This window comes from Echeneis naucrates, chromosome 18 (assembly GCF_900963305.1).
Source record: "Echeneis naucrates chromosome 18, fEcheNa1.1, whole genome shotgun sequence".
NCBI lineage: Eukaryota > Metazoa > Chordata > Actinopteri > Carangiformes > Echeneidae > Echeneis > Echeneis naucrates.
This window is the reverse complement of record NC_042528.1, coordinates 2,523,877-2,546,167: the sequence shown is the minus strand read 5'-3', so window position 1 is coordinate 2,546,167 and position 22,291 is coordinate 2,523,877. Positions and strand designations below refer to the sequence as shown.

Genomic DNA, 22,291 nt, shown 5'->3' with positions numbered 1-22,291 from the left:
AAAACATCCATCTAGTGTATGCATTAGTTTTGTAACTTTGTATGAACTCAGCTGAGTTGTTAAGTTTTCAAATCATACAAATCCGAAGGGATTCAAAAAGCCAACAAAATCTGATATTCTTGGGATCTTTTCTTTCAAAATTGTTTTATTTATTCCCATATTTTTTCAAGCAAATTTTTTTAATGATTCCTTTTATATTAATGTAATTAAAAAAAGATAAAACTCAGGATCTTTTTTTTCTTTATGTACAAGCAAAAAAAAAACAACGTTGAGGAAATAACAATGAACGATTAAAGAATCCCTGCACGATAACACTGTAAAAAAAAAAAAAAAAAAAACAACAATAACAAACCATTAGAGTGAAATCAAGCACCTCTAGTCACAGCTCCTTACTTTAGCAACAAGCTCTCTCTCGCACACACACACTCACATTCTTCACACACAAACACAAAGCAGGATGTCATTAGGTGTATTTCAGATGTACTCAGCATGGCAAATATTCTCTTTACAGGAGTGGAAAACACTATTTAGCTCTGACACACACACACACACACACACCTCTGAGTGACAGTGACATTTAGACAGCATGCAGTGCAGTGGTCGTCTACACGATGGTCCAGTGTGTCAACAATATTTTCCAAATTCTACCCTTCACAAAGATTGACCTCGTTCCCTGAAACACACTCTGGTGTCTAAACTAACACACCAACTGCTCACACGCAGTCCAACACGGGGGCCAGTTTATGGCATGACACAGAGAAGAGCTGTGATAACTTCCTTTATGTTTGTTTCATCTGATTAGTTTTCCTTTGAACTTGTTAACTAAATCTCTAAATGTTGTTTTAAGTGTCTGGACTATTCCCATCTAACAGCCAACAACAGGTTTGAGCTGCACAGACTGCTGGTGTTCTACATGTGAAGATATGTGTCAGTTTGTAGGTATGTATAATGTATGTATACCACCTCGTGCTAAGAAAGGCAAAAAGGATAAAAAGGGACACTCGATGATAAAACAAAAATCATAATGATCAAATAAAATCGTTTTAATAATTTTCACTTCATGACTTAAATTATGTAAAACCTAAAGTAAGAATTTTTCTCTCAATTTCATTAGTACATTATAATTTAAATGTTTTTTTCACAATAAATAAATAAACGTGGGCCAGATTTCTGTGTTACAAAGTCAAAATTGGGAATTTTTTTTCTTGTAGTTAAAATTTTCACTCGCCATGAGCAGCTTTGTGCTTATCATGACTAACTTTTAAACTTTCTTTTTTTCCTGGCAAAAATGGTTTTCCATACGGGACAGATGTTGAGAAATTGCAGCAAGTTCAGACAAACACAGAAAAAGAACTATTAAAAAAAAAAAAAAAACACACCAAACAACTCAGTGTGGCTGCACTTTGAACTTAAATGGGAATAAAACAAATTTCGGGGTTTGTGCAAAGGTGGCTGGATATGGTGGATGTGAAAAGAGGCCAGGAGTGATATGCAACTGACAGCCATTTCTTACTTTCTCCTTAACCGTGTCACACTCATGTTCCTTATATGCAGTTCCAGGCTGGTTTGAAACTACAGATTTATCTGATGCAGAGTTAGGAGCTTCGACACAACCCTGGAATTAACTTTGAGATGACTCCAGGAGAAAATAAAAACTAAAACACTCAATTCAGACATTCAGGCTACACTCACATCTGCTTCCAAAATACATTCTGTACAAAAAGCAACCCTGAGTCTCGTCAGTGCGAAGACTGCTCCGTTCTGGGACATTTCACAGCCTCTCGCGCTCTGTTTTCTAGGTGCTCAGTGGTCCGCTGACTCTGAACACCCTGCTGGTCCCCAACCGCCTTCAGATGGATGACTTTCACACACACAAACATACGTGCTTGATTATTTTGTTTTTGATTTTTATCTTTTTGCTCATTCGTGGAATTGTGTTTGCGTTTCTGTAGCCCGACGAAAGTAGAATGAAAACCCTAGTCATAACAGAAAAGTGTATATATGAAAGGAAAAGGGCTGAGTGGGGTGTTGGGCATGAAGACTGACAGTGCAGCCAATAAGAATCTCTCTTTTCAGGCCTACACCCCTGGAGCTCACGGCCCCTCCATCTGCCTTCACTCAATTCTGCGCGATCGGCTGCTTCCTTGACACCGGCTTCCTCCATTTGTCCGTTCAGGAGTAGATGGTGATGACTTCACTTCCTCCACCTCTGACCAACAGCACACGTTCCAGCCCTTCTGTTAGAACTTCCAGGAACTCCATGTCTGGTCAAAGAGTCAAGGAATCATATCATACACTCACCCACATCATCCAGAAAATGTTTTCTGGTGTTTCTATTTTAAACTGGGCCACCAGCACTAACAACTGCTTTTGGCATGACATGAGTTATGTGGAATAATTATACACATAAGCCACAAATCACCCTTTCTAAATACTTCTAGATGCTGTCAGAGATTAAAGTCCTGCTCTTTGTGTGGTAAGACCTAAAATTCAAAGTGATACTGGCCAATAAATCTTTTTTTAATTCAACCTCTCTCTTCCTTGTCACAGTCTGCTAATCAAGCAGCCGATCAGGGTTCTGATTTATCCACATTTTTGTTATTAAGTACTAGGAGTGATATAATGAATGAGACAAATATAAATTCATGACCCCTTTTGTGAGATTTTAAAAGTAGTCATCCAGACCTGCGGTTTTCAAAGTCACAGATCTAATCTTAGTTAAATTAGCTGGAGCGGATATAATCTGCTAATAACAGCCGTCATGAGCTGGATAAAGAAAGAAATCAGCACTAATTCACAGTTCTTCAGAAACCATCTGAAGTCCTATGATAAAACTCCCATTATTAAAGATGAAACAGTTTATGAACTCTGACTAAAAGAAGCCACCGCTGATAAGGATACAGTTCTCGTCTCCCTCTTGGTTCCTGGGGGGTCCTGGCATGTTGAGCAGGACAACTCGGGCATCGTGGGATTTGTTGACGATGACCTCATTGAGTTTGACGGCTGTGTGCATCCGCCGGACGTTGGAGTGGTCCCTGAGGGGTGAAAGGGAACATTAAGGAGGCAGTTTATTTAGCCACTATGCCTCATAATGCCTGCTGGTCAACTCACGGCCTGATGCTGAGCATGTCTCTGAAGCCCTCGGGCGTGGAGCAGCCTGAGTGTGTGGCTCTGTACTGCGACGTCTTCTCTTTTGTCCAGGTCATCTGAACACGACGGTGGTGTTCGGAGCTGCCGCCGCCGCCGCCGCTCACTGCCCTGTCTCGCTCCCCGCCGTCCGTGTCGTCGTCATCATCTGACCCGATGCTCGTCAGGCGCAACATGGAGTTGCGATCCTTCACCAGCTGAGCCTGGTTTGGAAGAAAGCAAACACGTCGTCTCTCATCTCGTCAACCTGTCAACCTTTTTCTTCACCTTATTCGATGCCTCCCTCTGCTTTCCCTTCCCATCCTGACTCCTCTCCCTCTCTTTGTACCTGTCTGTCTCTGTTTCCTTTGCAGCTGTTTGACGTGACTCCAGTATTCCTGTACCTGGGGGAAAGATACACCTACAGACAACACAGAGTCACCTAACCTACAAAACAAAAGGCCAGTCTATTCTAGAGGAGGTGCCGGTGGATAACTACTCGGATACAACAGCGTTAGTGCTGAAGTTTCTGAAAAGGCAGACCTGAGTCAAACAGCAGCTGAGATTTTTTAAAATGAGAAATGAATGTAGGAGCCGCAGAGAAAAGGGGTGATGAAAGGAGAAGGGGCAGACACTCACTGCTCTGACATTTCTGATTACAAAAAGCACTTTTGATCCAGGTCACTATAAAGCAAGTTATTATATGAAACACTTCTAACTGAATCCTTCAAGATAAACAACATTAAGAGGTATCTCCTCCTCCACACTGGAATCTAACAGCTCAACTATTGCTGGACTTCTGATGTAGATGTTTGTGGTTTTATAATCGTAAGTTTTTATCACCTGATTTTAATTTTAATAAACAAATAAGTTAAAGGCTCGATTTCAGGTAGATTCATTAAAAAAATCTCTTCAGTGAACAAACTATGTTGAGGAGACACATAAATTCATATTCACTGCTAATGCCCTTTTCTGAAGGATTCAGTATGAAGTGCAGAGGTGCTGCTGATCGGAGGTTGTGTCCAGAATGACCTCTACAGTACGTCTATAACTACTGTGACCAGTAAACTTACATCATCAAAACTCCAACGTACCCGCTGAGGAGACCAGAAGGAGACAACAGGAACTTTAATAGGAAAGTTAAAAATGAGATGCTTCTGATTCCTACCGTTTTCCATCTCTGTAACACCTCACTGAAAATGTAGCACCCCAAAAAAACCTAATCTTTTGTTCTGCTCTTCTTTGTCTCAGATAAACTCCTTTGTTTTTCATGTGCAAACTGCAGAAAAGTAATGATCTGAAAACCAATTCAATGACCTTTCGAGAACTCCATTTCTCAGTGTACTCATTCAGAGACAGCCACAGACTCCAGTCCATCCTCGACAAGATTGATGTTTTAGATTCAGGTTATTTTACAGCTTTAGACTCTTCAGACTTTTTAAAGCTGTGTAACACAAACTGATATCGATTAGGCTCAAACTTTTTTTTGGGACCATTTTGAAACCTTTTCTTTGCTAAACACATATTTCTTAGACACACAATATTTTTGATCCTCTGCAATATTGTTTGTATGTATAATTTGCCCTGTTTCCCAACATTTTGGATATTATTTTTTCAATGTTAATACAATAACACTTTTGAAATCAATACATGAAAAAAATGACTGGAAATGTGCAACCCTCTGTAAGCGACTGTATTTCCTATCTGCCCAGACAAACTCCAGTGCAGTTTATATTCAATTAAAAATTGATGAACTTACAGCTGGCCATAATCACTGACCTCACCTGAGACCTTGTAGCTCCACCTGCCTCTGGCCTACCGCTGCTGCTACCAGGGTTTCCCTGACAAAATGATGCACGACATTTACAGACAAATCAGATTTAAAAAGTGTTTTAGCTAATCTTGCAATACAACCCATGTTCATGTTGTGATAATGTCCTGAACCCAAACAATTCCACTACTTCCAACCCAACAAAACCAAACTTCCAGTCATCCAGATGGACTTTAGATCACATGAGCAGTAGAGTTACAAAATAAAGGGAATTGGGAGGTTGTTGAAGCGACTGATGGAGACGTTTTATGGACATGTCCTCACTGTCATATGAAAAATGTACAACCTTTGTGAATGAAATCTGTACCATTCTTCTCACTGATAGCCTTACCTCTCTCTCACGGTCTGATTTAGACAGCCGCATCTGTCTGAGCATCTGAGACCTCTGCTCCATCATCAGGGTCCTTTCGTAAGTGTAAGCACTGATGTCACTGTCATGCTGAGAGGACAAACAGTTGTGTACAGATCAACAAATATTTTCAATGTATCATTCTGAACTTGTGTATAAATGATAATGCAGGAAATTGCAATCTGGTGAAACTACAGCCATAAAAAAGGTTTAACTCTTTCACTTGGTGTTAACAGCAGTAAATGAGGTGACAAATTCTTTTAAGGTGTTGAAGTGATATCATCATAATATCACAACGCTTTAGAGCCTTGTGCTTGTTTGTTTGTTTATATAGCGTACCATCTCCACTACTTCCACCTCAGCCTCGATACGTAGGTGATACAGGAAGGTTGCCAGGTCCTTCTTCATCTGGATAGAATTGTCTTCCATCTGAGCCACTGTAAAGATTCGCATTCCACATTTACGCCACACCTGAGTGAGAGAGAAAAGCCAGAGAAAGAAATTAGAGGTGCGACAATATTTTCAATGTAGGAAGGGCATTTGTGTAGCTGTAGAAAACCACCTTGTGCTGTCGGAGCAGGAAGGGCAGCAGCATCAGCATCCCACCATCGTGGACAATCCACCAGACATCAATGTAGCCCTCTGTGCAGGGTTCACTGTTGCTGGGGAACAGAGAAATGTTTTTGGGCACCAGCAGGGCAAGGTGGGCTGCTGTGGTCACCCGCACTGTGTCTGGAAGGAAGAGAGGGGGCGCTGTTAGCCTGATAACTCTGATGACAGATTTGATAGTTGGGAATTGTTTTCCATCCTCTTCACTCACTGATGAACGTTTTCCAGGCCTGTGGGTCTTCACTCTGCCTCCAGGCATGAGGCCAGCCCATCACCACAGTGTTGGGTTTCATTCCTCCGAGGCCGCTGGACTGGATCATGTGGCTGATGCCTTCACGGGGCTTCTGAGCCACAATGCACTGACAGAAGCCCTTCACACGCTCCTTATCCATCAGGTGCTTTAGAGTCTGAAAAGGGAGAGATGCAGCTGTAAGACTGTGAAGTTCAATGAATGGTGAAAGTCAGTGGCCACTGTGACCTTGTAAAGATAATCCCCCACCTGTTCAGCAGCCAGAGCCTCTCCGTAGCTATGGAGGAAGTTGCCAGAGACAACAGTGCCGACGATGGTCAGGCCCTTTCCCGCCTTCAGCTGGCTGGCAAACGTCAGCAGCCGAGGAGACTTGACGTGGGCGTCTTCATCCAGTTTTAGTAACACTAACAGCTGGGGCCTGAAGGAGAGCATAGCTTTGTTAGAAACAGGTCCCAAACATTTGTAGGAGGACTCTGTGGTGAACATATTCAAGAATATTTCAGAATTAAAAGTGTGTATGGCTGATTCTCCATCATAGAAACAAAAGAAATCAGCATCCGCCACCAGTTTGGTATTTTCACCAGCAGTAAATAAAAGCACAACACAGCTGCTCTACTCTCTTCTCGCTTTGACCTGATCATCATTCAGAGTTTCAGAACATCCAACTAACATAAAGCATCTACTGTCTGCTTGTGTTTACACAGGACACAACTTGGACCAAATTAAAATAACTTGCCTCCAGTTTTTGGTGTGCGGTGGTCCCTCCTCTAACCTCAGGAGGGCATAACGGGCAGCACTAAGCGATAGACCGCGGATCCCATCCCCCCACTCCTTCTCTGCTCTGAGACACACACACAGACACATGGAATACAAGTGAGGATATACACATACACACAACATATAAGTTGGGGATTCATGCTGGAAGAAAACATACCACCCAAAAACACACACTTCTGTACACACCCGTGCAACATACCCGTGATACTCAATGTATTTGTAGATCATGCCTGCGATCACCATGGCAACGATTGCGTAGTACCAAGAGGATATGAACATGAGCGCCAGGCAGATAGTCATCCCCAAAAATGACAAGGTCCTGGACACAGATGAGCACGAGAGGCACGGATCAGTGTGTGTTTAAAATATGTGTGTGTGTGTGTGTGTGTGTGTGTGTGCGTGTGTGGTGTATACCAATGGTAGTAGGAAAAGCGTGGCCTCCAGTTGGGCGTCCTCAGGAGGGTCTGGAGGGCGCAGGCCAGGTTTACAAAGAGATAACACATCAGGAAGAACCTTGATGGAGAGAGAGAATTTACACATAATAATAAGATGATTAGGACTGAGACACACACACACACACACACACACACACACACACACAGAGCTCTATCTCACATCGTAAGGATGGGAGCCACCAGGTCCAGAGAAGCGATAAGAATCCCCAGCTCAGCAATCAGGGCCGTCAGCAGCAGGGCCCAAGTGGGCTCCCCGTTGGCCTTCCCGTGGCCGAACACCTGACAGAAAGACCCGGAAGAAAAAGAGTGAACACATGAACACAAACAAAATGTCAATCACAGGTATTTGTGACACAGGTTAACATGCTGAGTTCACATGAGAGCCCTGTGGAAACTGGAAAGCCGTGGCAGTGCAAAGAGCCCTTTAAACTTTAGCACAGCGAGAAAGCTTTGGGCCACGGCTCCTCTGAACCGTGACATGAGGTTAACTGTGAGGTTAAAAGCAGATGTCTTGGTGTGTTCATACTTTTGTTTACTCGTAAAATCTATGTGAATTTTGTGTTCCTGTAATTAAAATGATAATTTGCAGTTCAAACCCGAAGAAAGGGGATGATGTTGTCCTTTGCAATGGCCTGCAGGAGTCGGGGGGCGCCGGTCAGCGATTGGAGGCCTGCGCCACACGTTGAGAAGAAAGAACCAATCACAATGACCCAAGGAGTCGGCCAAGCCAGAGTCCCTACCACGAGATTTCCATTTACCGAGTCACCAAATCTGCAGGAGGAAAATATACAGAATAGCTTGAGTTTCAACAGCAACAGATGAACACATTTCAAACTACTGTTTTTTTTTATAACAGAGCACAAACAACCAAGTGACGTAACACACACAAACATGATAGATACAAGAGCAGATATACTGACTTGTCTCTGAGGACCACCCCGTCGATGCAGGCTCCAAACAAAATAACATTGCTCAGGTCTGAACAGACGACACTCAGGAAAAAAAAAATTCAACCAGCAGTCACATTCAATCAAACACATCCTAAATGCTTTTTAGATATAATAGCACCACGAACAATGAAATCAGGTCAGATAAAGTGGCAGTCATAAAATGAAATAGTAAAATTCATGAAAGCTGAAATGGATAATTACAGTGCAGATAGAGAAAGTCATAAATGAAAAGCCGACCAAAAAGAACCTAATGATGCTGAAATATTAACAGATAACGGTAACTTCAGCTCATCAGCCTCAGGATACTGTGTGAACTGCAGAGCGAGTCTAATGCACTTGAGAAAAGTATGTGTGAAATGCACTCAATGTTGATTTTACTTAGAGTGCCTGTTAGATATTGAATCAAAACACATTATTAAAAGATACAGACAATGGAGGTGGTTAAAATGGCGAGGATGGTTCCGATGGGGATTGAGCGCTGGGCGTCTTTCAGATCCCCCGAGCGGTTTGAACCAGCCATGATTCCTGGGGAAAAGCAGAACAGCAAAACAACGTTGGATTATAATACAAGAATTACTGCAACTAAAATTTGGTATTATTATGCTTCATAAACATATTGATAAAGGCTCAAAATCCTGACTGTTAGGTTGACTGTTGTGCTTTTTTAAAATGGATCTTGAGTGCTAAGAGGTTCTGTTCTGACACATATGGATGACAATGTTGTTCAAACTGTATTACATCGAACAACACTTAATATCACACCTGGGTTCTTACTGCCATCAGTGACTAGTGATGAAGGTAATTGAGTCATACGAGCTGACCTTCAACACAGCTGCAGCAAGTGTTTGTGGAGGAGGGAGATCCAAGTGTGTACCTGTGACCGAGGGGAAGAAGATGCCCACCAGCAGTGTGAAGGAGGTGGTGATGTCAGCAAACACATAAGGCTGGTGCGTGGATGCCGGATGGGAAAAATGAGAGGAGCTGAGGGAGCCTTTCTCCACCACATCTCCTTTGCTGAGGTAAGAGCTCCACACGTTTTCTGTGAGGACAAGATTCGAGATGTATGTAGATATAATTATAAGCTGAATCCTGAGTCGTGCTTATAGGCCCACACAGACAGCCTCTTTAAATACCGATGACAAACAAACAGATTCAGATGAAACATGCATACATTTGTTTTTGTTTGTACACTACCTGAAATAATCCCACTGGCCAAACCGGGGATCCCTTCAATCTCTGAAAAATTGTTGGTCATGAAGTATTCATCACAGGAGGAGTTGAGTTCTGGGCCCTGGCAGAACTGCTTCCAAAGAGAGGTGGTCCTCTCCGACAGAAGTGGGGTGTGGGTGGGGTCAAAGGTTGGGCCAACGGTGATGGTTTCTATTTGGATGGTTAAAGCAGAAAACGTGAAGACATGTAAACACAGCATTCTGGCGTCACTAATCACTCTCTGATACCCACCATTAGTAATTGTGAAGTTGGTATTATTTCTCTCTTCGTTCTCTTTGATCAGCACCAGGACGGTCTTTGCACACTGGCTGTCATAAATTTCATGACCATTGATGGTTCGGTTTCCCAGCATGCACACACTACAGACAAAAGTCTCATCAGTAAGTGAAGAACGTGAAGTGTTAATGCTTTGGTTATTCTTCCATTGTTCCATATCCATAAAAATAAAATACTTACGGAAAATTCGGTGGCTTGAAGGCAGAAACCAGTGCACCGATATAGATGGAAATGATGGAAACGATGACGCAGGCCAGGAAAATGGAGGCAAGTTTGTTGACGTACTTCACACCCACAAAGACCAGCAAGGACATCAGGAGTAGACAAATGGAGCCGTAGACGCGCATGTTGTTCAACATGGCTGCCCCTTCACCATCAGGGTGTTTTGACTCAAAAATGGCTGCCTTGGGTGCTATGTACATCTGAATGAGCAGGGATTTAACAACAACACAACATCGTAAGGACAACACCTCATTAATTCACCATCCCAACAAAGCTGTAATACACACATTTCTTAGGTTTTCAGGATTCTGGTATTATGTATTGTTAGCAATAATAATAATTTCAGGTCAGTTTTTTACTATCTTAATAACTCATTTCCAAGATATCTGTGGAAATAATGATGATGAGGAAGAGTTAAGCCCAAAACCCACCAGAAGGATCTCGATGGCTCCCAGGATGTACATGGCTCCTGCGAAGGTGGTGCCCAAGTAGAAACACAGGCCCACTGCCCCCCCAAACTCTGGACCCAGAGAGCGACTGATCATGAAGTAAGACCCTCCCGCTGGAGGGGGAGGAGAGGGGGAGAGAGAGAGAGAGAGAGAGAGAGAGAGAGAGAGAGAGAGAGAGAGAGAGAGAGTGGGGCAGGTTGTATCAGGTTTGGAAGAAGTGGAAATGGAGAAGAGAACAGATGGAAGTAAAGTGAGAATTGATGAAAAATAAAGATAGTTTGTAAAGAGGAGATGGGACATAACAGACAGAGGGAGAGAGAAAGACAGAGGGGATGGATGATTAGTAAAATTATGATGTTAGAACGTGGGGGAGAGAGAAGAGGACAGCTGATGAGAAGTCATCCTATGCTTGTAGAAATAAGCATAATGTTCTACATGACACACTGGAGAGAAAGACAGAGCAGATCTTTGGTCAAATAGTTTCTGCAAATGACTCTTCAAAACTGTTTTTTCCCCTCACTTGCAGTAGAGATGCAGGTTGAGCTCACTGTATCTGAAGTAAGCCCCTAACTGCATGAAGGCCTCGTCATCAAACCCCCTTAATTCTGACCAAGCACCAAGTGTTGGAAAATAAGATATCAGTTTCTTGGTAAACTTCTGTTGTGAGCGTTTGTATTTTTAGACAATATTCAACATTTCACAACTTTCTGGCTTATGCTTAGAGTTTACTTTCTTTACTCTCCCTGTTTACAGCACAAGAGCCGAAAAACTATAAATCTCTCATAAACTGAATATTCAATTTGTTTCACTTTATCCATTCAGCCTGATATTATTAGCCAATTTTTTGGTGGGAAGGGGGCAGCTTGTTTTTAGCAGATTGCACCTGATCGACCCGTCACAGCTGACACAGAGGTTCAGGTAGCAGTTGTGTACAACAGAACAGCTTCTTCAAACAGCATCAATATCATCCATGTGACCCTCTCTCTTTTAATTTAGCCATTTTTATGGCACTAGATGTGTCCTTATTCTTAATGTGGCCAACTTAACCAGATTGAATCACTGTTTCTCCAGCAAAGATATCTAGTAATAGTTCTTTTCATCACATCAGTAAAACAGTATGGTTAAACTATTTGTTGCAGTTAATTTTAATCTGCATTTGTATTAGTCCAAGTGAGCTCAAATAAACAGCAAGAATCATTTGCTGATTCAATTTGAACCAGTTATAAACAGATCATATGAGGGAGTCAAACTATAAGGAAAGCAACAAAATTTACTACTGACTGTCAGAGCAGAACTCAGTGTTTGGTTTCCAAAATCCAACCCTCTGATGAAAAGTGTTTTTATATTTAGAGCTAATTAAACTGGGCATTGATTATTAATGTGCTGCTTTGGCGTACCTGGAACACAACAAAATATTGGATAAAGTAAACTAACAGTATAAAAACTGTCTCTGCAGTTTTTCCTGCAGCCAACAAGTGGACACAAAATATAATAACAATAACAATAACAACAAAGCACTTCAGTTTGAGACAGCAGTAGAAGGAGTCGTGCATCAACCTGCAGATGTACGATATTTTTAGGGGCTGAGCTGTATTTGGGAAGCCAAACACTTTTGTTTACTCAAAATTACTCCTGATAAATTACTTATGTACAGTATTAACTACCATCTGAAACGAGATGGTGAAAGAGCATGAGAGCTTGAAGCTGTTCAGGTGAGAATAAGAGCATGACATGAAATGTCTGATGCCAAACAAGACATGTTAGACATTGATTCTCTATGTTACCTAACAGAGAGTTTTCACTCTACATTCAATTATTGAAATGTCACATGCTAGTGGAAATATCACACTACTTTGACATTTGGGATATTCGGCTTGAGGCGTTTCAGTGAAAGGTAAAGTTAATGGCGGATAAATATACTGAGGTTTTTATGTGTGTACAGACAGAGAGGGAGAGGTAGACAGAGGGAGAGACAGGACAAACAGAAATAACACTCATTAGAAGAAACATATGCACTTTGCCAACATTGCCGGTGCTGGAAGGTGAGCAGGAAGACTGGAGGTGAACAGCCTGGAAAACTCAAAAGGAACAAAACCACCGAGCTCCTTCAGCTTGGTTAACTCAAAATTTGCCACTATGGAAATGATAATTATTGTGGAGAATGTCTTTTAGCTCTGAGAATCAAGAGAGCAGATGACTTGTCACATACTAGAGCCACATTTTCATGTCTTCACTGGTTGTTTTTTTTTTTATTGCTGTGTCACTGCCAAACAACAGTTTCTAATTTCCAATAAAGAAAAAGATAAGTAGACAAATACAAATGACATGAAAGTGTGACATAGATATGAACTGCAGCACTGTGAGAGGATTTTTTACCTCAGCCATCATTTATTCAATTCAAAAGAATTATTTATCATTTTGAATATTAGTCTATTTTATACAAAATCTCAAAATATAGAAGGAGGCACAGCAGAGATGAAGGCATACCTGGTACGACTCCGTTAGTGGCTATTGCACTCATCGATATTGCCGTTAGCATTGTCTGAGGAAGGACACAAACACATTAAAAAAGTTTTCATTACCTGTCTGACCCTGTCGGTCTGTCTGCTAACAAAAATACTCACACAACAACAGCATATGAAGACGATGCAGAGGGCCTGCAGCACCCCAGCAGTCCCCACCACCCAGGTCAATCGCAGGAACAAGATGACACCAAAGATGTTCTGGAGGCAAGGCAGGTAAACGCCCATAAACGTGCCCATCTGCGGCGACTGGAAGGCACAGAGAATGAAAAGGGAGCAAAAAAAAAATCAGGTGCAACTTACTGTCAGCAACAGAGTCTACCCATAGAACATAAAAGAGTCTCCATTTAGGCTTTCTTCTCTTTTACTTTATCATCCTCAAGTTCGCCAAATAAACTCAGCAGGTAAATACAGAAGGGATTCCTAAATGTTCATGACATCATTACCTCTACCGATCTGCTTTATTTTAACAGTTTATAAATGTTTTTCAGCATACTATTTCTAATTAGCCCTATATTAAGCTACTTTCACTAACAGAGCTAATTATTCATTATTGTAAGTCTACAAACTGAAGCTATGTTGGCTGGTAATTTACTGTTTGCTGAAACAAACTTTTAAGATTAATGCTGAAGTTTCATCAACGTACCCCTTGGCAGCCCCCACTCTTGCAAAAGTACAAACGGGGTGGAAATAGTAAATTACTTTGCACCGCCACAACAGAGTGTCTTATCTAGGCCAGCCGGCTCATTATCAGCAGGGAACACAGTGCAGATCGGGGTCACATCCGACTGCACTTTCACTTGTAGAGTTAAAGGCCAACAGCTGTAGATTTGGCTGTGGCTCAATGAGCAGAAGATAAATCTTCAATTTTTTATTTTAATTTCAGATCATGATCCACCTTGCTCCTTTTTATGCCTACATGCCATTTCAGACAGACTCTGACAGTGATCATGATCATTTAAACTGTGTACCTGTTACACCACAACTGTGGCCTTAATTATCACCTTGGTGATTACTGGCATAAGAACATTGAGCACGAAGACAAAGTACATTTGGGATCATATACGATGTATGGCTGACGTCTCGGCATCAAAGTCCTGCAGTACATCTAAACAGATAACAACTGGGAGTCCAGACTGTTTATTTCAGTCCGCTTCTGTTTATGTGCTTTAATGCTTACCCAGCCCTTACAGTGCCGTTTTAATTTCTCATGATGGATTGGTAGGTCTGGCATACCTTGCCGGTCTTCTTCTTTTCACCAATGCTCTCAGCCTCCTCGTGCTCCTTGGCCCCCTGTGTCAGGTTGGTGTAGTTGGCCAAGCGATTGAGCAGAGAAGACACCTTCGGCCGAGTGTCCATCTCCTCCTGTGGGGTGAAGATGGAGGAGAGGGGGAGGTGAAGTGCAGTAAAGAGACAAACATGGTGGAAAAAAGTTAAAAAAGGAGGTGGGATAAATATAAGATAGTCAGGGGATAAAGGAAAGGGGGCATGCAGAATACAGGAGGGGAAGAAGAACAGGGTAACAAATAGGGGGTGAAGAAGGGATTGTTTTTTTTAACCACAAAATAAAAAATTAATTAATTAATTAATTAATTAATAAAAAAAAAAGAAAAATCTGCAGGTTAAGGAAGGCAGCATAGGCTATCACAAGAAAACATGTTTTCTACTTTTAATACAAACTCCAGAGTGCAATATATTTATCATATGATCAATATGTGCTTCCAAGGGATAAAGCTTCTATTGATATTGTGTTTCAAACCTCAAACAATGCCAAGTTCCTGTCATAGAAGTCATCATCATCCATCCCGTGACTGTTGTTGATGTACACACTGGAGATTTTGGAATTGCCATCACCTAGACAAAAATAAAGAGATGATAAGAGAGAGGATCAAACAAAAAGGGTCACACAGCAGGAAATGTGTCTGCACAAGGTGGTGGCTATTTTCATACCTGAAATTATGGCTTTTTGGGGTCAAGTTACATTTACATTTAACCCAGCTTTAGTGCAACAGCCACTATGTCACCAATTCAGTTCCACCTCAGTCAGCACAGACCACTGCACCAGCAGCACCTGAGTCAGCAACATCACTTCCCTCCCTGCTGCGCCAGTCACGCAAACAGCGGCTAGCAGCCGTACGCAGCGACACACTCGATACAAGCACACTTGTAAATGAGAGCACTTGACTCATTTTACTCATTACTCCTTCACAAAGGAAAACAAAAAAGAAATAATGGGGCGGTGTTTAAAATATTTAAACAAAATTAGGTTTGACAGGCTACCATCTGTATTTTGAGTATTTTGTATTTAAAAAAAAAAAGCATTATTGTGTTGCCGGTTATTTTTCTGAGTTGTTTTTTGGGTTAATCATGTGTTGATATACAGGACACAATTCAAATTGATTTCTCATTATTTAGAAACTGCTTCCTGGCTTTCACACCACTGTTGCCATGCCAGTGAAACCAAACATGAGAGAAATATGTCAGCCCACCAGATGACTGAAGAAGAAATCACTTCCACTAAATTTTGTGCATCTATTCTTAAAAAAAATAAAATAAAATAAAAAAATCACAGCTTCTGTACACAAGTACAGCAGAGTCTGATTCACTTTAAATGGTCGGAGGCCAAAAATGTCTGGAGCTGCTGTTTTACACTGTAACCATGATACTTTATCATCAGGCAGATGACATAGTCACTGGGTCACACCCAGAGTGCATCTGCAATTTTTTACTACCTTATCAGCTGACTACATTTCTGGACCAGAGCATAAGCTCCTTATATGATGAGAAAAAGTTAAAAAAAAAGAAAGAAAAAAGGCCAACATTTGGCTGGTGGGTGGTAACTTCCCATCCTGTTCTCACTCCCTCATTTGGCCCAAGATAGTGAGAGTGAGTGCTGCCAACACCCACTTGTTGGTTAATATTCAGTGGCTGAAATGTGAGCATAAATTAAGGACCAATATAAAAAAACTGTGTTGATAACAACAGATACTTATCACAGCACATAGCAGGATCATGCAGTTCACACACTGAGGTGGGGGATATTTGTCTGGTATGTTCGTCGCTGAACCTGTTGGTCAGGATAGTCAGGAGTCACAGTCATTTCCTAAATGCTTAGACTATGTCTGTCAAACCTGGTAACACAGACACCTCCACCTGACAGCACCGGAACGCTCTCTGTTATTTTAGAAACCAGTTCCTGCATCTGTGCTAGCTGTGATAATAAAAAAGAATTATAAGGTCTTAAAATGTATTTGTAATGCTATAATCCTCCAGGTCCAGCTCCTTAACTATGGCTTAGCGTTCTGTGTGTTGAGCAGTTGGTCAAACAAAATAGGACGAGGGTGTAAATTTTGGTGTGTCGCTTTATACAAACAAAAACTGCAAACTTCGCTGGATCATGCTTTTTCTCATCTACGAAAAAAAATGTGATTTTTCTAAAATCTATTCAACACTCTTCACTTAGAAATAGGAGAAACGTCTCCCCAGCCCAGTTTGAACCGTGGACTCTGCATAAACCCATGCAAGACATGAGTCCCACTTCCACACAGAGGAAGTGAAAGTGTCTGTTGTGAACACAGTTCAGTTATGACAGTTCCAGTTATTGAAGGGAGCATCCCTGTCTGGCTTTACTTACAGATTTGTATTCCTGTAAATTTTAAAATCATAAATTAGTTTTGGCTTTTATGTAGTTATCAAATTTACCACTGATATTATTTATATTGATCTCTGGTTCTCAGTCGGGCTAAAATCCCAGCTGTTCACAATCCCTGGTGAGTGGCGCAGAAAAATTAACCATCCAGTAAAAACTTCAGCCGTTCAACTGCAGCAGTGACACTAAAATAAATACAGAGAAGCATACGTCTGCCATTTGCCAGAAGGAAACCTCCACCTGAGATTACCACGCCTTTGTATGCAAGTGTGTAAGAAATCAGTGGAGCAGAAGGCTTGTAGAGCCGCAGGTGTGTGTGTGTGTGTGTGTCGTGTATGGATAATGCAATACCTAACTTTATTGGTGTTGTACATAATGGATCAAAGAGTGTTTGACCTATCTGAAAATAACTCTCCTCATTGCCTTTCAGGTTCTTGACTGACACGGTCTAAAAGCTGCATTGTTCTTGTCAACATGCTGGCTTTCTATTTCAGCCACTGCTCAGCTATTTCTGATATTTTCTGTGTAGGAGACAGAAAGGCCTGTGCAGAATGCTTCTAGAGTTTTTTCTCCAACCATCTCCCACTTTGTTTCTCAGCACAAACAACCACAGCACCACAACATCCGATCGAATCAGATTAACCAGCTCGATTTCTATTTATGGAAGCTTATTAAAACCACGTCGGGCATCCTTACTACTATGCAACTACTTAAGTGGATCAGTGTGGCTAATACAGTTACATCTCTCCAGAGTTATAGTCCCCTTGTTGACTCGGTGAATGAGCACAACTATTCTTAAACACTCCTGGCGGTTGAACTACTGAACACTACACAGTCACAGCAACACTTAAATGTATCTCATCATTTATTCACCCATAATTTCTACTTGGGGCGAAATAAAGTATCCATCTATCTCATAAATCTATCCACTTATCTCACACATTTACATGTTAAATGTGACTTCCCAGGTGTACATCTGCACTGTTAAACCGTGTGGAAAGGTTTCTGCCGTCCACTTGCATAAAGTTAAGGGCTGAATCACATCGCCTCTCTAGGCAGACTGAATGACCATGGGGGAAGTGAAACCTACATTAGGATAGCAACAGACAAACATTTGCTTCCTTTTACCGTTCACAACGTGCAATGCAACAGTAGCGCTGAACTGTTAATTTTGCTGTGGACCCCCAGAGGGAACAGCCTGAAGTCAAGCTCTTGCTTAGAAAAAAAAGGGGGGTACTAAATTATGCACAGAGCACATTGTTGAACTTGAGACTTCTGTGGATGGATCTAAAATTAGAAGCTCTTTTTTAACTTCCCATTGAACAAAGATGATTGAAATCTTTGGATCTTGAATATTTTTCTTGTTGGATGGCTCACTCCCATTAAGCCAGTGTCACAGTCTGTTCTTAAACACAGCACAGCTGATTTCACAGTGGATGACTATGAATTCTGGTGAGAAGACTGTAACTAATGAATGGCACTCTGTATGTCTGTAACATCCAAATGAGTTAAAGTGAACAAAATCACACATTGACAAATTTTTAGCAGACAATAATTCAGACAAATAGGAAATGTGCAAAAAGAAAAGCTGCAGAAGTGCTGACACGCCACAGCAGCCTGTATGAGCGATACACCAAAACACACCTACAGATGCAGAAATGCAACCAATACAGAAAACGCACACATGAAGGAAAATATATGGGGCCAGCATTACTGCACTGGATTTGTTTCCTGATGCTACCAGGCAGAAAAAGCACAAATATTAGCACGTCCAGTTGAGTGACATGTTATGCAGACTAGGCCGAGGATTTGCATCAAGATCATCCAGGGTTTCTCTCATACACAAGAGTGTGACATGGTTTATTAGGAAGATTAGGAACACTGCATCTTTGTGTGTGTGTTCTTCACCTTGGTCCGTGTTGCTGTGCTCCGGCGTTTCAGTCCCCCCTCCTCCTCCTGCTGTGGTTGTCAGGCCTCCAGATGTCTCGCTGAGGGGCTCACTTCGATTCACACTCTCCCTGGAGCCGAAGCGCACGCGGGCGCCAGAGCGTGAGCTGAGGTCAGGAGATGTGTCGGAGAGGCCTGGGAGGTCCTCCGCCTTGGTGGGTGTCACTGTGAAGCGCACTGATGCCATGGCAACTCACTTATAAAACCTAAGATGACGAGGCTGATGGATGTGGTGTGGGAGTTGGGGAGTATGGAAGGGTGGGGGGGCAGAGAGGCCACAGACTAGCTACCAGGGCTGTTCTGACCCGAGTGTAACTGGGCGAGGCTAGGCTTTCTCCCAGGTGATGCTGTGGTAACAGCAGCTTCTACAATTTGTCCTTTTGCAGCTGCAATTCTCCATTGAAGCAAACTAGTCGTCTTCCACCAGGCATGTGAAAGAAAATGAACCAGAGGCCTCTCTCTGCTACCACAGATGATAAGTGCACATCCACAAAGAGCTGGGGGAGTCTCACCTCGTAATGTCAAGCTTAGTCTTTTTCCATCTTCGAAATCAAACTGAAATGGGATTTTCTACCGACACTATGTCTTGATTCCTACAGGCGAAGACGACCTTCGTCTTACTTTTTTTTATCTTTTCTCAAGTTAAGACGAGTAGAATATGTCTGCTGTGGAGATAAAAGCTCTTTATTTCTTTCTACTGCACCCATGAGTGGTGACAGGGAGAGCAGGGGAAGGCATGGTGCAGTAAGGGAGAGGATAGGAGGGAAATAAATGAGATAGAAAGAAAAGAGAAAAACTAAACATTAGTTTATATACAGAACACAGCATCAAAAATACATGTCATTCAAAATCTGAAAAAAGTGGGGCTAATTCTCTGATATGTGTGCCTAAAACATGTTGTCAAGTAGCTTTTTTGATGTGTGTTTACATGCAGTTGTAAACAGTTTTACTATTTGATATTATCCTCTATCTATTACAAGCAGTGATATCACCCCTCATTATTTTAAATTCAGATTTAAAGCTCCTCAGCAGTGGCTTCTGTTTTGACTGTAATCTAGGTCTTTTAATATACAGCCTATGGCTTAAATATACAATCCTACACAATTAAATGTGGCTAGTATTATAAACTTTGAGGAAAGACTAATCAGCTGTCATGTGCATCATGCCTCTTTTTTTTTTTTTTAGAAAAGTTAAATCTGTTGTGGGGAAACCTGCGTCTGGGATTTAATCCTTAAACAATGTGACAGCTTTCTAATTGTAAAACAATAACCAAGCCTCCCAGTGCAAAGTCAACTATGCAGTTCACTTTACCATCTTAGAGGGAAAAAAGTGTCAAGACAGGAAGATATTGCTCATTGTTGTTTTAGTTTGCTTCATAATTTAATTATTAAAAGGAGAGTGGTTCTAACCGGTTGTGCCGGTAGCTTCTGGCTAGTTTCTCCCACTCTGCATGCAGAGACATGGCACATTTTCCCCATTTTAAGCTACCTGTCTTACACACTTTGTGTGTCCACATTCAGGGGTGGATATGGGAGCAGAGAGCATTGTGGGGTAAACAGGTTTTGCGTCTTTCAGCTTGTGTAGCACCTCCGCTTGAAGAGGGGGGTGGGTTGATTTTCACAAACTTCTAGCTACATTTGAGAGAGCGGGGAGAATTGAGGCCTCTCCCTGCCTAACCCTAACCTCAGAAGAGGTTATCAATCCAGACAAACACAATGACACCTCTAAACAATTACTCTCCAATACAAGTCAATGGCATTGCTTTGAAATGAAAGAGAAAACAGCAGAAAAAGGAGCACAAGGTGCAAGAGGTTTCTCTCCTCTTAAGTAATTCAGACTTATTTCCACTCAATTGATGCTTTTCTCCTGTTCAAACACATTAATATCATGCTATAAACTGTATAACAAACACAGTGATGGTTTTACCCAAATTCAGAACAAATGATCGGGTGTTCTATTAATCAAAAACCCAAGCGTTGTCAAGATAAAAAAGTCACCATCACCTGCGACATCACCTAATATCTCTGAGCTGTTTAAACACAATCTTTTTCAAGTCCTGGATATTAGTGGTAATGCAGCATAACTTCTATAACAGCTGCAACAACAGGTTGATCAGTAGAAATTTAAAATTGATGATTTGATACATTTTTAGACTAAGCCAGGTTATACTTTACTAAGGATACTAAGGATATTACATTGGGACTATTAGTGGATTTCACTATTTTCTGATACTCCACAGAATCATCAATCAATTGAAATCAAAAATGAAAATAATACTTAATTTGAGCAAAGCAGTGTTTTTGTTTTTTTTATTATTGTGGTTTAATGAGCAATACTTGCATCTCCCTGCAGATGATAATAATAATAATAATAATAATAATAATAAGAAGAAGAAGAATAAATTATTTAAATGAGGCAGCACGGCTCCTGAACTCACATCCAAAATATGAATTCTAGCTATAATATAACTGAGCTACGTGTTTATCCAAAATAAGGAGACAGTGTCGTCTAATTCACGGGGTTGCAGCCAGTGCAGCTATAATCGATATGGTCCAGGGACCTGCAGGGAATCAACGCAACCTTAATGTGTTAAATTTAAAATATTCTTCTTAATCCCAACCTGTTTAAAGAGCAGTTATTGCCGATGCTCGTTTGCTAGCCATTCTAAACCAATTAAGCTAGCCATAATAATTCTGGCTTGAACCGGTCAGTGAACGCCTCCCGAATATTACGGCACAGCCAGAGACCACTGCAATAAAAAAAGTGTGAGGCAATTTAAAATGTGTTTGACACCCCCATAGCTTCCAGATGACATTTTCCTGACAGTAAGAAAATAAAAAGAATAAAAAAAAATGGAAATGCGGCAGCTGGCGTGAAACGGAGGCGCGTTATAACGCACTGGGACAAACCGGCGGAGTAATTAGCCCGTTACCGGAAAAAGTTGCGTTTTTCGTCTGAATCTACCGTCGTAGGATGAAGGGCAGCATGCGGATCTCTCAGAGCCATCCCTGCCGTCGGCTCACCTGAAGAAGGGGGGTGGGATGGATGGGGTGGTTGGGGGGGGGGAGAGGAGGTTGATTCGGGTGAGGCAGTCAGCGGCGGAGCAGCTAGCCGAAGCTAACGTTAGCTGCGCCGCTGATAAAACTGTCAACTCCACCGATGTCTCCTCACCAACGGCCGCGGGAAATTATCCGGCAAACAGGCAAAAAGAAACCCTACCTGTCAAGTTCCCTGTGAAGAAAAAGGTCAACCATGCCTCTGTTTTCACTTACATCTGGGAAGATTTGGCTCCTCTCCCACGATTTCACGGCACTTTCCTTTTTTTTTTGTCTAACCGACGGGACAACAAAACATGGAAGCCCTTTCGGTCCTCTTTCTCTTGCCGTTGTTCCAACGGCTAGCGCATGCGTAGCGAGAAACATGCTGTAGGAATCATGGGAAATGAAGTTTTCTGTTTCAAGCGTCTCGTTTAAACACTGAAAAAAAAAAATTGAACTAATGGGTGACTCTTATTTAGCATTTTTACACACATATTTTACTTTTCTCCATGGCTGCTGTAATTAATAATTAATTCCAGATTAAGATTTTTCTGCCCTTTTAATATATTTGATAATCATACAAATACAGAGCAGTGTTAGGATTGTACTAA

At 41.6% G+C, this 22,291-nt stretch overlaps 1 protein-coding gene across 3 annotated transcripts; it reads right to left on the bottom strand.

The window, feature by feature from the left end:
* Nucleotides 1-235: 235 nt before the first annotated feature.
* slc12a6 (solute carrier family 12 member 6) lies at nt 236-22,021 on the bottom strand. 3 transcript variants are annotated; one of them, XM_029526415.1, is made up of 27 exons: nt 21,915-22,021; nt 18,604-19,339; nt 14,806-14,900; nt 14,283-14,411; nt 13,149-13,295; nt 13,012-13,066; nt 10,507-10,637; nt 10,034-10,275; nt 9,809-9,936; nt 9,542-9,727; nt 9,222-9,386; nt 8,774-8,872; nt 8,318-8,375; nt 7,994-8,168; nt 7,558-7,676; nt 7,357-7,455; nt 7,142-7,261; nt 6,902-7,006; nt 6,415-6,583; nt 6,127-6,322; nt 5,869-6,038; nt 5,646-5,777; nt 5,289-5,396; nt 4,911-4,967; nt 3,112-3,350; nt 2,902-3,035; nt 236-2,264 (listed from the first exon to the last, which is right to left on the bottom strand). In XM_029526415.1, exons 2-27 carry the CDS (start codon nt 18,827-18,829, stop codon nt 2,173-2,175), a joined length of 3,576 nt encoding a protein of 1,191 aa, XP_029382275.1. In that variant the 5' UTR covers nt 18,830-19,339; nt 21,915-22,021; the 3' UTR covers nt 236-2,172. The 3 variants fall into 3 exon arrangements, with proteins under 3 accessions (XP_029382275.1, XP_029382277.1, XP_029382276.1); XM_029526417.1 differs by lacking the exons at nt 4,911-4,967; nt 21,915-22,021 and having other exon boundaries at nt 2,173-2,264; nt 9,542-9,671; nt 9,870-9,936; nt 18,538-18,829; XM_029526416.1 differs by lacking the exons at nt 4,911-4,967; nt 21,915-22,021 and having other exon boundaries at nt 2,173-2,264; nt 18,604-18,829.
* Between the last annotated feature and the right edge of the window lie 270 nt (nt 22,022-22,291).

What these genes read in the sequence shown, in the direction of transcription:
- slc12a6 (XM_029526415.1), bottom strand. Translation starts at nt 18,829, where the DNA reads ATGGCATCAGTGCGCTTCACAGTGACACCCACCAAGGCGGAGGACCTC. An exon ending in AGGTGGAAGTAGTGGAGATG is followed by an intron (nt 5,397 to 5,645) that starts GTACGCTATATA and finishes TTGTCCTCTCAG; the next exon opens with CATGACAGTGACATCAGTGC. An exon ending in GACATGCTCAGCATCAGGCC is followed by an intron (nt 3,036 to 3,111) that starts GTGAGTTGACCA and finishes TTCACCCCTCAG; the next exon opens with GGACCACTCCAACGTCCGGC.